Here is a 16481-nt window from a genome sequence, read left to right as displayed (position 1 = left end):
TTTTTTTTTTTTGCTTGTTTGTTTGTTTTTTTTTCTTAATTTTGACTGCTTTAGTTAGTGAATATGGTTACATGGAGTATATTCCAGCTATACATTTTCACATATTTAAAGGTATTATATAAAAAGCTTTACTCAATAAAAGACAACAGACTTGTTGGAGACTTTTTGAGAACAAAGACAGCCAATGAGTTTGTTTCTATTATCTCCTTGTTTTTTGTTTGGTACATATCATCATCTAATCCCTCTGTTGGCACTACAGCTATGTCCCAACTGTCTTGATTATCATATATAGACTGATGTTGGAACAGTTTGTCACTATCTTTTTCAGCTCACCCTAAAACATTTTATCTCACAGACACTAGCATTTGTCACCTTTGCTTGTTACCAATAATCTTCCACATTTCCCACCAATTAAAACAAGAGAATCAACCACATGCAATGCTACATACTTACTCTTATATAGATCAAGCTCTCAGTTTTAACATACAAAACTTTCAAGCAATTTCTGCTATTAGGGTTGGATTTATTACCATAAAAGGATTACATCAACAAACAATGCACTCCTTAGGAAAATAAAAACAGAATTTAAAGTGTTTTGTTGTTGTTGTTTTGTTTTTTTAATTCTTTATTTTAAATTCTAGAAATATCAGAAATAAAATGTTTCATCTTCCCTCTTTTTATTCTCAGACATCTGAAAGCTATCGAAGGAATCTGTATGAATTTTAACACCTTAAGAGGGCAAGAGTCTTAACATTTTAACAATAGGCTTTTGTTATCCAAAATGTTTAATTTATTAATAAGGTTAAGTAGGTATTAACAAAAAACCCTGCCATTTTGTGTTATGTACAAAGCAATTACTCCGCATCTGATTGAACTACTTTATCTTTTCTATTCCAGTTTAAGGAATATAAGCCTTCTTTTTTCTGTTTTTTGTTTTGTTTGTTTTATTTTCAAAGAAGGATATGCAGACCTTTAAAATGCATTTTATGACAATAGAGTGATTGTTCTACTAATTTTCAATTTATAATATACCCCAAATTTCCTACCTTAAAAAGACACAGTAACAAAGAACTTCCCTCCCTCAAGCCATCTGTACTCATAGTTCTAAGTACAGAAGTTCTAGCAGGCTGCGAAAGCACTTTACTGCCTTTCATGGTAGCCCACTGACATCCTTTTATTCTAAATCATAATGCCTCCCAAATAAGCCTACATACATTTTATACAAAAATCAAGCCCCCCTTTTTTTTAAAGTAACAAAACAGTTATATCTCCCCAGCCCCTTCAGATGGCTAAATTCAATTAATGAAAGAATGTTGATGTAAAAAACCCTATTTTTTTTTCCCCCTGAACAATACAAAAATATCCAAATCCCGCTCAAACTGTCTCCATCAACAGAACACTCTTTACAATTATTAGCAGAACACTGTGTTAGTGGAATGAATCAGTTTTGTATTATTTTATATTTTGCTATTTTACTGCTTTCAAGAGAGTCTCATGCATTCATTTGGGAAGAATAAATAATAAGGATGCTACTAATTCAAAACCAAATTATGATACCTTGAGTTATAGCTCTTCAACAGGCATTGCTAATATCCTAGCCAGGTTCTGCTAACAGCCCATAAGAAGAGGAAGAGACAGAATTACTACTGGAGTAGAGATGGCAGGTTCCGTGGGAGCAGAAGCAGTAAAATTACTAAAGAAAATATGTTTACCTTAACATATACAAATCCAGAACTGCTGTTAAAGAAAAGCATCGCATGTTTTGCAAAAACAACAACACCAAAAAGTAGAAAAAAAAGTCATGGAGTCTATGCATGAAAATACACTACACGGCAACACAGAAGTAGTGCTCTCAAGCTTTCGATCTCAATTTCCTTCTAGTATTAGAAATGCATTATTCAGAAGGAAAAGGAGCAATGAAGAAAACCAACTGAAATGATGTGTGTCTACCTGAAAATGCAGTAGAAACAGCAGCTTTGTACACACATCTGCAAGTATCACTCCAGTAGTTATTTGAAGTGTCTACGTGACAAAAACTAAGGCAAGAGTTTAAAAACCTATCACAAATGTTGGTTCAATCAGTTGTCTCTAGTGGCTAAAATAAAGGCATTTAAAGTGATGCTTTGGAATTATTCATAGCAAAACAGTCTTACTCTTTCAACAGGTAACTAATAAATGACAGCTGAGAACAGGCTTGCACTACCCCCGAGGTCCAATTGTTACTCGGAACACTTTTGCTCCCTGGTGTTGCATTTTAAGTCTAATTGCACGATCAAGCCAATAAATTGGACTCAGGGGACAAAAAACACTACAAAAGTACCTACCCTGACAAAACCAGAGGCTGCAAGAAAATGCACTTCAAATAGAAGAGAGGCAAGACAAGACGAGCGAAGGAGAGGTATCAAAGCTTGAAAGACAGTCATTAACACTGACAGATTACTGTAATTCTGGCTGTCAAGGTGATCGATTTAAGCAGCATATGTCAATCAATACTTGCCTCATTTACTGTGCAACATTAGATATATAGTCAGGTAAGGTACTCCTATGATAGGATTCTAACAATACTTAATGAACATAAATAACTTATGCTTTGGAATCTTCACTGGTTTTTCATTTGGTCCATTCTTGATGGGGAAAACTTCAACGTGATTTTATTACCCATACAAAAGTTACTTTGTATAGTTCTTGTTACATTGCCATTACATATGCAATTCCTTTAAGGGAGATATTCAAACTGCAACAATTTTCAGTGTAATGCACTACAGCACTAATCATGAATATGAACATTCTTAAGCACAGCATTTACTTATGGACAGCTTGTTTTGCTTTTTTCATTAGGTATTCACCATTCTGAGTACTTTCACTATTCATGGTTTACAAGAAAACAAATCCTGTGGATACTTCTGGCATTTTTCTTACAACAGTTTCTTCTTGTTCACATATGCTTGTGACATTGAAGGAAAAAAACACATTAATTAAATGCATTTGTTCAAAGAAAAAAATCCATTAAAATAGTATAAAAAAATACTATCATTACATATCTACAAATTGTCACACTCACACGTATGACTCTACGTAGAGATGAACTTTCCTCTTATATTTAAGTCTTTGAATGCAAAGAGAACCTGTTATCCCATTCCTTGAAACTGAAATAACTCAACAGTCTATGAAAACAATCTGATATTTACAGATTCCTGGAAAATCCCCAGTTTTACTGTTGTATGTGTGCCTTTAATTAACTACCTTTTGAATTAAGAAGATCAAAAGAACTGTCAGAAGAACTAGGACTTAGGAAAACTGAAAAACTGAGCATGTCAAACTAAAAGGAAATACTGAATATAATTTTCTTTATCTCGTGATTCTTGTTTGAACTTGAAAAAAAATTTCCACTGCTAAACAGTAGAACAGATTCTAGAAATAACTCTATTTTCTCCTGAAAGAGACAGCAAGGGTCATATGATGAACTCATCCATGACTCTTATTTGAACTTATATCAAACAAGTATGACTCAGGGTGGGATAAATATTCACTGAAATCCTGAAATCTTCAATTATTTGTTATTTGTTATTATACTACAAAGTATACAAAAAAAGCCAAAAACAAACAAAAAAACCCTGGCCCAAGTAAGTGTCTTCTAGCTCTGCAGACAAATCTCATTCCAACGATTCAAGTATATGTCAACATATTTTATATATACATGATACATATATCTCAAAATATTTTGATCAATTTCCTACACTTCAGCTTCTAAATTCAGAATGAAACAAAGTGCTCTGATATTGAAGCCATTAATAAAAACAATCCTATCAGAAATTTTCATAGAAATCAGTAAACAAAAAATATTCAATTACCTCCTATACAATGAACTTCTTATTCTACACCACAGTGAGAATGGTTGTTCTCAACATCCAGTACCATTACTACACCTACAGTTATATGTCTTAGCAGTATTTCTAGCATACATGCAGTTGGTGTGTATTCAGAAGACATGAATTCACTTCCTAATGCAATTACAAATGCAATGAGAAACACACAGATGGAAAAGGGGTACTGCTGTTTCATTAGCATGACAATGCAAGTATTTTGAGCGTGTCATCTGTTACTGTGTGCATACATGCTGCCTATTGGTGAAGGGGTACTGTTAAACAAAAGTAAGACCACTGAAAGACAGTGAGGGGTTGAAGAACTCTTGAAGGAAAAACTAAAGCAAATTCCACAAATTAACAAAGAAGCTCAATCCATAACAGCATTTCTCTCTTCATGCAGCTACAGCAATGAAAATAGCAAGCATCCAGTCAAAGCAAGACATCTGCCATGCCTGTGTGATGGCTGCTGATACACGAAGTAAATTTTAAATGTTAAAATACTACAACACTGAAAAGTTGTTATAGTGTTCTGAGCAAAGAATAAAAACAGAGCAGATGAAACCTTTACAAATCATTAACAAAATCAAATCTTTTAAGCTATTTAAATTTGCTACTAGAAGTGTCAAAATAACATCAGAAACAGCAAGGTGAACGACTGAGTATTTCAGTGTCAGGAAGTTACTGCAGAACACACATTCTCAAAGTTGGAGCAGACTATAAAAAGGAGATGAGCAGAATTTCCTGTATCCATGCAACCATTATACTATTCACACATGCTACCCATTGCCGCATTGTGATTAACAGACTAGAGCAATAAAGGAAAAGCTGCAATCAGGTTACATGAAGAGGAATGAATATCTCCGTTGATTACAAATGACAGCTGATTTTTTTTTTCAGTCAGGTCTACATTTAGCAAAAGCGCCAACTCAAAGGACAGATAAACCCTCCTTGGAAGTAGGATGGCCCATTTCATTGCCACTTTCTTCACATGCCATATGCTTTCAGATCAACACACAACTAGTTTAATCAAGAGTTTAACATGATCCATTTTCACTACAAAGGTCTACAACACAACACTGTGAATATTCCTCAAGTATACATAAGCACAGATCTACATATCAACTCCACACTTAGTAAAAAAAAGCATCCATCAAATATTCTACAGTGCAGTGAAATGAACTGCAGCCTTGCAGGAATAGAGATATCCATACACTGATACTAGTAACGAAATTCCCTGTTTCTGAAGGGCTAACTGTGCTAGCAAAAGGAGAGTCAATACACAAGTGTAGAGTTTGAATTCTTAACATATTCATCAGAAGTCTCAAGTATTCTTGCTTCCCTAAGACCCACACTAAACTGAAATTCATCACAGATCATACAAAATTAACATCACAGGTCCAATATATTAGACAATCATAGAGAAATAAAAAATAATTTCAAGCAGATCAGTTAAGAAGCCTTGTTCACCAACACCATTATGTTCCTGGACATGTGGGAGACTTTGATTACCGGCTTCAGTTTTTGAAACAGATTTCTGTTTCTGGTGTGCTTCTGAAAAATGGCTTTTCTGTTCCTACTTTCCCCCCTCTTCAGAAACATTGTTTACACCACTCTGAGTCCTCTTTTTATTTGCTCAGTAAGTTCTGTCTTCCACAAGAGTCATCAAGTCTGGAGAGGTCTCCACAAATGCTCTTTAACCACAGACAATAAAACCCTCCTGTCCCCACCCTCTTCGGTTCACAACAAACTTGAAAGCTAGTAGAGCCATAGCTAAAATATGCCAGAGGAAAATAGCGGGAGACACCAGGGACAATCCTCAACATCTTCAATTCTCTTCTATTACAAAAACAAACTGGATTCAATTTTCAAATATTCCTAGTTCAGAGAACATGTCTGTTATAGAAAACTCCTACTGGTCCTTACCATTCTTATCTGAGGGAAATTCTTTCTTGACCTCAAATATGATAATAGGTTGAATACCTAAAGCATTAACATAACATCTTTTTTTTTTTTTTTTTTTTTTTTTTTTCAAGACTTTTTAAGACATAGAGAAGGTGGCCAGTTTTTCAAGTTTACTTATCTATTTATTTTCTGTTGCCTATTGAATCAATTGACTTCCCTCAGGCCAAAGAAGTTTGCAGTATTTTTTTTTTTCTAATCTCACTCCAAACCAACAGCTTTTAAAGAACTCCTCATGCCTCAGATTAATTTTTGAAGTACTGTACAAAGCACTGAGTACAATAATCCAAATCATGTAGAAAAACAATTCCAATGACTACTTAACAAATCCACTCTTTAAAATCAATGCCCAATCAACCAATGGTTAGTAAGCGTACCAAGTGATAGTAAGTAACCTACCAGCTAATAATAACTAATATTAAAGCCAGTTAATGCTTTTCACAGTTAACATGCTGAACATATTAAAGGACACAAACCTACCAACCAACACTAATTGATACCAAATATAGGTAATACTTTCCACAGCTACCATGACAACCATGTTAAGGGACACATATCAACAGTTTTATGGAAGCAATGTCATAAATGACATGCAATGAATTGATAAAAGTATATAAAAAAAGTTACGGAGAACTAAATTGTAAGTGAACGTACAATAAACGGCTCTTAGGACCTGGCCAATTCCTAGACACTGAGTTGGCAAGCTATGTCTGAGGAACTTCTGAAAGCTTGTATATTCTGTAAAGAATCTGGAACGCAAATGTTTTTGTGGATGTATTTTTCAGCACTGAAAGTTTGCTATTTCAAAGTAAATTTTTTTCCAATTGCTCATCACTATACATCAACATAATGCTATAAGCCATCACTTTTCACGGTATAATGATGATAATACATTTTAAATTCTTTGATTAAGCCACTTGAGTAATGACAAAAAGATCGGACCTTTCTGAGCACAGAGATACCATGAATCAACATCTGTCATCTACAGAAATGACACAAACGTCATTTACTGCGATCACACCAAACACCATCCATCACTCATCTTTAAATACACTTCATCATATCTAAAGGGAGAAGAAATCCAAAACTCCATGAGTATTAACAGTCAGCCTTAAAAAAAAAATAGTATTGCAGCAACAATATATCACATGAACAATACAAATACGTACAGCTTAAGCAGAAATTAAGCACAGAATTCAAATTCATCTTTCAATTTATGAAAACAAAAAGTAGTACATTCTTGTTGATTTAAGTAACAGGTACAGAACAGGACAGAACTCAGTCCTATGATGGGGAGAAGCAGAAGAGATTGACTTACGTTTTTTAATTTCTGATTGGTAAATCTATTCTCCTTAGAGAAGCCCTTTCAAAATACTACAATTTCAGCTTCAACCAAAAAATGATATAGCCCTTTCTGACATCTTGACGAACTCTACCAACTTCATTTTGACAACACTGTATTCTGAGCTAAACAACAAAATCCTTAGGAGAAAAATGAACTAATTATGCATTTTGAAGGAAAGCTGAATTGGAACTAGAAAATACAGAAAACTAATTTTAACACTGGGGAAATACTTAACATCTTTAAGTAGAAAAAGATTAGTAACACCATGATGTTGTTTTAGAAAGGCTGAGACCACAAAGTGGTCACGATAATAATTAAAACAAAGTGATAACAACTTACACCATGTTATAAGCTATCAGAAACAAATGACTTTTTAGTGCTGAATTTATTATTTGATTACTTTAAAAATATGGTCTTTATCAGTGCTTTGCTATACCTTTTTAAGCAATGACACCACAATAAATTGAAAACATTTTCCTTATATCTCACAAAAAAAAAAAAAAAAAAAAAAAAAAAGAGGACATAAAATGTGAAGATCATATCTGTAGAATTGCAGGGAGATGTATATGCCTTGGGAACCACTTGTGTGAAAGGATACAAGTTTTGGTATAAGGGGATTAACGATTTCAATGCACGGCTTGCATTTATAGCTGTTGCGCGAACCATAATAGGAAGAATTTTTCCATTCACAATAGCTCCATCAAAGAGTGGACCAAAAAATGGAACCTGAATAAAAAATTAAGAAATTCAACCTAAAGCAAGATGTAAGCTTTAACAATTAGCAATCAACACTAACAATAGAGTGCCCAAGGGTATAATTTTTTTCTCCTCATTCTTAGATAATCAGACCAGTTATTGTGCTCCACGACAGACCTTTTCTTTTGGGGAAATATACAGTCATATAACTGCTTGATATCCTTGGTAACAGATAACAAAGTATTTTAAGAAAATTAAGCAACCATTTTAATACTATGTCTCATCAAAGCTTATTTTCAAAATTTGCTGCCAAAATCTGAAGAATAGCCATGCATATGATGTTTATAAGGTTGTAAGGTCAGATGACAATACTGCAGGCAAAAATAAGCAAGAGCAGCCTTCTTTTTCATTTTCAACATTCAAGCCCTTTCCTATCCCTCATAACATGCTATACAAAAGCTAGTAAAGAAAACAATACACTTATTAACTTATTACTTGGAAACCTGTGATAACAAGACCATGTACTGGGTATCATTTCATACCTATTATCATAGGTAATTATCACATAGATGAAATTCCTATATTTCTACTTCTGTTATATCTCAATTAATTTTAGCACTTTAAAAAAAGCATTTTAATATATGAAGTGCAGAAACTTATGGCAGAGAGAAATTTTGCAGTACAAACATCCATGATGACTTGTACTTGGTCAGCGTTCCCCATCTTAAACCACTTACAGCACAGACATTTCATGAACAAACATTAGAAAGGATGTGTGTTCTTATGCCTAAGAGATGAAAGATCATTGCTTTGCTGAATTAATTTTCAAGTTCTTGCGTTGAGTTCAGAAGAAGATGAAAATTGGTTTTGAGAAAGAAGGAAGGGGAACATGACATGGATGGAAAAGCTCGAGCAGGTTATGATTTAACAGCCACAGTGACATATCAATTTCATACAAAAAATTTCAAAGATTATCTTAGAATTTAAATAATTAAGCAGAACATTGCAGCTTTCTTTGCAGTTTACAATGCTAGCAGAGTTGTTTGACTGGATCAGGCCTTTGCAGGTTCAAGTTACTTGTTTTGCTATGCACTGTTCTGAGTTCTCTCACTTCCTCCAACCACAAGATCACCTTGTTGAATCAGTTTATTACACCAAAGCTCTGTATTCAAAATAGAACTCAGTTCATGAATTCGGAATATGACAAAGAATATACTTTCTCTCTGCTCTATGCGTATCACTTTTCCATGGGTATAAAGACATGAAGGAAACACATGACCCGACACGTGACTTACCTCAGGCTTCTTCATGATCTGGATACTGAACATATGGTTTTTCATGGGATAGATAACAATAAGAACATCCCCAAATTCTGTTGGAATTATTCCTCTTCTATAATCTCGAGTATGCTCTGACCAAACAATGTGTACTTCATCGTTCCCTAAATGTCTTAGCTGGAAAAGCAGAAATACAAGAGCACCAGTTTAAATATGTTCTGTATACATACAGATATGGTCTTACTTCAATAGGAAAAAAACAAACAAACCAGGAAAAAGAAATAAAGAGGAATAAAATAAATTCCACTACAGTTCTCTCACATTTTCAGTCACGGTATTGGCTTTTGCTATGGATTTTTATACATTGCTGCCAGTTACTATTTAAATTAATAATCATGTCAACAGAGGCTAATAAAAGCTAAAATTTTGTTGATATTATCTCAAGAATGCCAAGTAATTCAATCTGATTTGCCAAAACGGTTTCAAGACTGCCATCATTGACAGGCAGTAAACTACTAAATTCCATATGAATTTAAAAATAGATAAACATTTGTTTAAAAGACATCCATCTGAGCAGTCTTTTAACTTCGTCACTCTAGCCAAATTCTAAACCGGCCACCACAGTTTTTTCCTCCTTGTGCACCACCAGATATAGCTGACGATTTTCTTTATCCACAGTTTTCAGTTTGTTTGCACAGCTTTGGCCAACTTGAGTTTGTCAATCAATTCCCTTGATGTTATTCAAAGGGCAGCACCCATGAATGGCTGTTAACAAGGATACAAACCTGAGCATTCCAAGTCATTGTTTTGTATGAAAAGGCAACAACTTTCTGTATTCACTTTTTACAATATAACTGCATTTAAATAAAAAGGAAACATATACAGAGTCATCAGAGAAATATCATTTCAAATATTTGCTTCTTTCTCTTATAAAATCTCCTGGAACACTATTTTTGTCATACCTGAATGCTTATATTGGTCATCAGTGGCAATCTACAAAAACAAACCAAAAAAGAAAATAAAGGAAAAAAAACAAACAAACATGCCTTTGTTCTCTGCTGGCTTTGCATTGCATCAGACTGAAAACCAGTACACTATTTCTACAACAAAAGCTTTTTTTTTTCAGTTATGGACTGGGCAAACTACAGATGGCATCAGTGCCATACCTCCTGTGATGTTCATTTGTTTTGCCTGGACCAGATCATATATATAAAGAACGACAAGTGCAATTCCTTTGAAGTGAGCTATTTTTGCCTATTTTGTAGATGTTATTTTGAACTGCATTTAGACACTATTGTGCAAACCATAAACCTAGACCAAGTTAAGACTTGGTTACAACAGCATTCAGGATGTTGAGTTTTACTTGACTAGATGTGAAAAAAAACAGGTAGCAACCTGAACCACTGATATGGAACACAAGAACAACAGCTGCAGAAACTCTGGATGACATGTTTACAATGACATGTTGTGAAAGACAACTAAGTGTGGAACTGTTTGGAGGGCCTGAATTTCTTCCACCTTCCAAGGTAAAGCGACATTAAAACAATGCATCAAAATGTGACAGTGACATAAGGGCATGTGGAACTGCCAGGCTCACACTCAGAAGTAGGTGAAAAGTTCAGGAATGATGAGAAAGCCTTGTCAAAGAGAAAGTAAGAGGTTCAGATAGAAAATCTTGTGGAATATGAAAAAGAAACAGTATTATCCTAGATTGAGCTACAGTGGGTCATCTAGAACACCATTTTTGAACTGACTGCTAAAAAGCAGAACAGCCATCATTGCTGGCTTATCACTGCAAAGTACCATTCTTAATTACAGCATTATTGAACTATTAATTAGAAGACAACTTTACTTATCATCTTTGGACTCATAGACAATAAACTTGCACTGTTACATTTCAAGTAATGGGTAGAGACAAACTACATGCCAAATAAACAGCTTTAAAATCCTAACCATATTGAGTTTAGATAGTACAGTTTCTGGATGTCCCTGAATGTCATTTATCAAGGGTTGCCCCTGCTTATCTGTAACTAGAATTTACACCTAATTAGGTACACTAACAATTCTTGCATTTCTGGGATAGCTGCTGAGATGGAGCATCACTACTGATGCATATTTGCAAATAAGAATGGTGTGGATTTTGGAGTGTGATAAAGTGCAATAAAAGTCTATTGTGCAGTTATTTCACAAGGACTACTGAAAAAGAGCACATAATTTAGGATGCCAAGTGTACTGAAGTGATTAGTGATTTTTTCTTTTTATTTTGGAAATTTGCTTTATTATATACAGGTGTGAGGATACACTCCAGGCTACACTAACTTATTCAGAAGAAAAGAACAATGAATTGGATGATTCCACTGAGTGCCAAGTTCTGTCAGCTGTCCTTCACATCTCTCAGGAGTACTCCCAAAAATGATTTGATGAAGACTTATTTTAAGTGCAGAATGGGAACTCTGTGACACACAATGCATTGAGTCAAACTTAGATAGTGCAAGCAGGTAAATGACAGTATTAACTGTGAGTGCTGGTTTATAACAAAATGTATTCTACTCAAAATCAAAACTATGATCAATGTTTTACGCCCATCACAGGAGGAAGAAGAGCAACAAGAGAATATACAACTATAAAAGACTGGATGTTGCTTATTTCATCTCACTGCCTGGAGAAGAATTAAAACTTGGATAATTAATTCTATTCATTTTCAAGAGCAGATCAAAAAGAGTTCTGATCTTAAAAAAGAGCTCCTTACTGCTTCTTTCACATGACCTCATCATGGACAGTAAGCAAAGCTTACAAGCAAGCTTGAATGGTTATAACTTGACTAATGAATCTGCTTGATTCAAGGAAGAGCTCCAATACCTAGAATTGTCTCAAAAAGCTTTTGATGGTCTGCTAGCTTTTGCATGAATTTTTTAGGAAGAAGAATTTCAATTTTTCTTCTTTTTTCATTTCCCTCTGCAATAACCCTGAAATGGAGAGCTGCTCTACCACAAAGCTCTCCTGCAAGCACAGCAAACATCAGGAGAATCCATCATACACTGTAATAATTACACTACAGAAAGGTCATAGTATGACCTCTTTCAACTTTAATCTGGATTCCTTAAGTCTGAATTGGACGCATCACAGAAATTAGTGCCCTGGACACAAGTGGCACAAAGGTACTGAATTATAACCATTTCTGTGAGTTGAATCCACAGGACAGACAGCAACATAGTTTGTCATGAAGAAAGTGTGGCTCCACTGTTATCTATCAGGATCGGATGTGGTATGTACAGAATGTAGAGGTAACAAGACTGAACTCTGTGTCAATGGTTATTCAAAACTCTCCACCAGCAGTTGTCTTAGCCATTCCATCTTCAAATAATTTCCTGACCTTGTTTTCCTAAATGTAGAGCTTTGTATGTACATAAGCAAGTAGTCAAGTGCAAATATTTACTAGAGATTTGAAGAACAGCAATAATATAAATAAGTTAAATTTGCTAAAACTATGTTATACTTCAAGTAACTGGTAATACGCTACAGCTGAAACACCTGGAACTTTAGATATATATATCAATATTCAAAAATACTAAATATTGTATAACTTCAGATCCAGCTTTAGATAGTTTACTGTTGAAATTAAAGGCAATGCACAGAACAGAAATGGGGAAAAGAAAAGAATCAGTAAAAAGGCAAATACCCTTTGCAGGAGCATACTGAAAGGATATAAGTATCAAGCCTGCAAAATGGAAGGTTAAGCAAGCAATATAGCAGTTTAGGATAGAGTAAACAAATTCTAGCTGTGTGTGTGGAGAAGGAAAGGCTATAGTGCAAGAAATGTTACATGGAAAAAAGGAACAGAGCATTAAGTACCAAATGAATGTAAGAATCCAGAAAAGTGGATCAAATTAAAGATGATTTCCGGCTATGGGCATAAGTGACAAGCACAATGGCCACGTTATCCATGGTGATCCACAAAGGTGGCAATGAGAAATAGATTAAGAGCTCTGTTTTACCAATTTTATACCTGAGCTGACAGGAAGACAGCCTGAGGAAATGTCAGAGATGGACAGATTTTTTAGGCTTGCTTTGAAACTCTACTCCATTAAAATAAATATATAAAAATGACCAACTGTAAGATTACCTGAAATTTCAAATTTAACTCAAAATACTTTAAAATATTCTTACTCTATAGCCATCATCATGTGTCAGCTCTCTTAATACATTTATGTTAACTGAATACAAAAGAAACGTGAAATAAATATAACCAGGAGGGATGATCAAATCTAATTTTGATACATTAGTGTCATATGCTGTACATGTTACAATAGCAGCCAGACTTAATACTAAGCTGCAGGCTATACTGAAATTTCCAAATGGCAGATTGTTCTAAGTGATACCAAGTATAATTGAAGTAATAAACGATAGTAAAAGCAAAGCACACTGTCAGGAAGAATTTAAGTATTTACTTTTTAAAATTAAATGAGTTAGGTTTGGAAAGGCAAGACAAGTGAAATAATGCAGGGCTCAATTTACAAAAAAATTCCTTTTATTTATCTGTTGCATTAACCCTTGAACTCTTGCCAAAATTACTGTAATTTCTAATATTCACTTACCTAAAGGAGGGAGAAAAAAGGCTATTATATTTCCTTCTGATACAGCAACGTCCCCAAATTTGCTGCTTCTTCAAAAATGAAAGTGTTCATTATAAAAAGAAGAGAAGAAGCAGAAACATCTGAAGTCCTGGCATACTGCAGCTAGTTTTGCCCACTGTATGTAGGGAGCACTTGCATTTATAGTATAAACTAACTCTGGTTGAATTTTTCACAAAACTTTAACAACTACAGTATTGTGGTTTTGTTGTGTCTTTAGGTTTTTCTAGGTATAATGTGTACTCAATTGTAACTCATAAAAAAAACTAATAATTAACATCTATAAATTTTCAACTCCATGATACATCTTGATACAGCATAAAAAAATAGCTGAGAGTTCTAGTTCTTTTAGAACAACATCAAAGATAAACTAGGATCATGTAATATTGCCAAGGCCCAAGAGGAATGAGTACCCCAATTGTTAATAACATTACAACTAGTTATTTATGCATCGTGTGCATAATCTCACCTACAACATCCCCACTCCTCCATCTGGCTAAGGAAGGGGGAGTCACACAGGTGATAAGATAGAGGCACAAATATGAGCTTTTTCACTCTACAAACGGAGTCTTCACAGCTTAATTAAACTCTGACATTTTCTTTGTAAGTTTTTAATCTAACCCTTAATTCTAAAAGAAACAAGTTGGGTTATATTATTAGTATTAAATCTTTAATTCGGTATTTTTAAATTAAGTGCATGCTTTAGATATGTATTTCAATGCTAGGTTCCTTTATGTATCCACATTTTAATTTGTGCTTCCCGAATTCATGCCTTTTCTTGTTCGTGTCTTCAGTAACAAATGCTTCAGAGGTACCCAAGACATTTAGAAGTTTTATTTACTACTCTGTAAGATGGATGGAAAATAAGTTTAAAATTGGGTTGGCCTCTGAAACAGCAAAATCTTGATTTTGCAGTAACTGGACAGGCAGGAAGAAGTTTTGTTTTAATTTAATTTGATTTCCATTTATAAAATGGACCTATCATGCACCTCTAGGCACATTTACAGTATAAAAACAGCAGCAGTTCTAAGCCAAGTACTGGAAGTTTGCTTGTTTTTCTCTTTGAATGAAATAGATAAAGAAAGTACATGAAAGTCTTGCAGACAAACTCAAGTTTCTCTTGAGGTCATGAACAGTACAGTGCTCAGCACAATTAAAGGGATTCTGTAGTCCATTCTACTTGCACAGGACATAAAATTTATACATTTTTTTCTGACCCATTCACAGTGTAAGAAGCACAAGTAGTTTCAGAACCAGTAAAATAATTAAGCACTAAACTTGCTTCCCTTCTCATGACTCCTGATCCAGCTTGATGATTCTTCCAAAGATCCAAATTTGATGATTTTCTCTAATTTGGGATGACATTTATTGCATCTCTGGTGCTGGCTTCTTAATGTCTAATATTTCTTTCCATACAGTCTTTACCTGACAAGTAGGAGTCAGCACTATCTAACTCTCTCTAGTGTCTAGAGAGACTCTAGTCTCTAACTCCTTTACTTAGGCTATTTTCACTGAACATACATAAAATTCATACTTTCGAACCTGTCTCTATTAAATTTGATTGAAATGGATTGAAATGGAGATATTAGAGAAGGGAGGAGAGATGTAAAGGCAGGCCCACAAGCATTCATTCATTGGGAAACTGAGCTTTAAATGAACAGAGAACAAAGGTAGAAGAGGAACAGGAAAGAAAGCCACATGGAATAAAGCAGCATGGTAACAGCCCATCAGCAGGGCGCTACAAATACAATCCCAACATTCTGATATATAGTCCACTGACATATCCATGCAGACCTCGAAAATTCCTAATTGCTGAAAAGTGAGATTGTGAAAGAAGATAGAAATGGGCCTGGGGCAAACTGGAGATGTTAAAAAAGTCCAGTTGACATCAGCTTCACAAGTTAAATCACAGGAAGCCTGGACCAGCACTGAACCTTGTCTGACAGAACAGCTATATGAAGATTCAGAGTGCTCCTGGAAACAGACATGAGAGCTTTCCTGCGCATTCTGCTGAAGCCTACTGGATTTGATAATTGAGAAAAAATAATTTTCATTCTGATCCATTTTTCTCCTTTCCAACACTTTGTAATGCTCTAATTCAAACATCACATGCAAAGATTGAAAACATAACAATAAGCTGTGTTGCACAAAACCACATTTCTGTTAAAACATACAGAAGCCAGTTAACACAACAGCATATATTGTAAGAATATATGTTGCACTAAACTGGAACAAAAGCAGCAACCTTATTTTAAAGTTAGCCATATTATCTATTAATCCACTCATAAATCACTAACAATCTGACTATTACTCTGGCTATACTTAATGAAATAAAGAACAGGAAGGACCCAGCACTGCAGGCACACAAGAAGAAATATCTTTAATTAAAAAACAAACAAACAAAAAACAACAACCTAAGACGCAGCGGTGAGAAGTTAGAACCCACAGTTAGTCTATTATAATAACAAGAGTAACATTCATATTTTTTTCTTCAAGTTGAACACAAAGAACAAAAAGTCATTAATAACTGAAGTTTGCCAGAGGCATGGCTATTACTCTCTTTACTGACTGTCTATTGTCTAATTTAATTACAAGTATTAAACTCCACGCTGAGGTCAACCAGCTTCAGTTCCTTCAATATTACACTTCAACTAGTGCTCATTAACGTGTCTACTGAATGGATTAGCACATCTGAAGACGTATGTAT

General features: G+C 34.5%; 1 protein-coding gene across 14 annotated transcripts in view; it reads right to left on the bottom strand.

Moving 5' to 3' along the window:
* The window catches only part of RALGAPA1 (Ral GTPase activating protein catalytic subunit alpha 1), a 109556-nt gene that overhangs the window by 20866 nt on the left and 72209 nt on the right, over positions 1-16481 (bottom strand). For all 14 annotated transcript variants that reach the window (XR_011903849.1, XM_072338968.1, XM_072338969.1 and 11 more), the window contains 2 exons: positions 9162-9320; positions 7769-7896 (listed from right to left, as the gene is read on the bottom strand). Coding sequence is in view for 13 of the 14 variants with exons in the window: in XM_072338968.1 (XP_072195069.1) it covers positions 7769-7896; positions 9162-9320 (287 nt within the window). In the remaining variant the exon portion in view is untranslated. The remainder of the gene's footprint in view (positions 1-7768; positions 7897-9161; positions 9321-16481) is intronic.

This window comes from Excalfactoria chinensis, chromosome 5 (genome assembly GCF_039878825.1).
Source record: "Excalfactoria chinensis isolate bCotChi1 chromosome 5, bCotChi1.hap2, whole genome shotgun sequence".
Classification (NCBI taxonomy): Eukaryota; Metazoa; Chordata; class Aves; order Galliformes; family Phasianidae; genus Excalfactoria; species Excalfactoria chinensis.
This window is presented reverse-complemented; position numbering and strand designations above follow the sequence as displayed.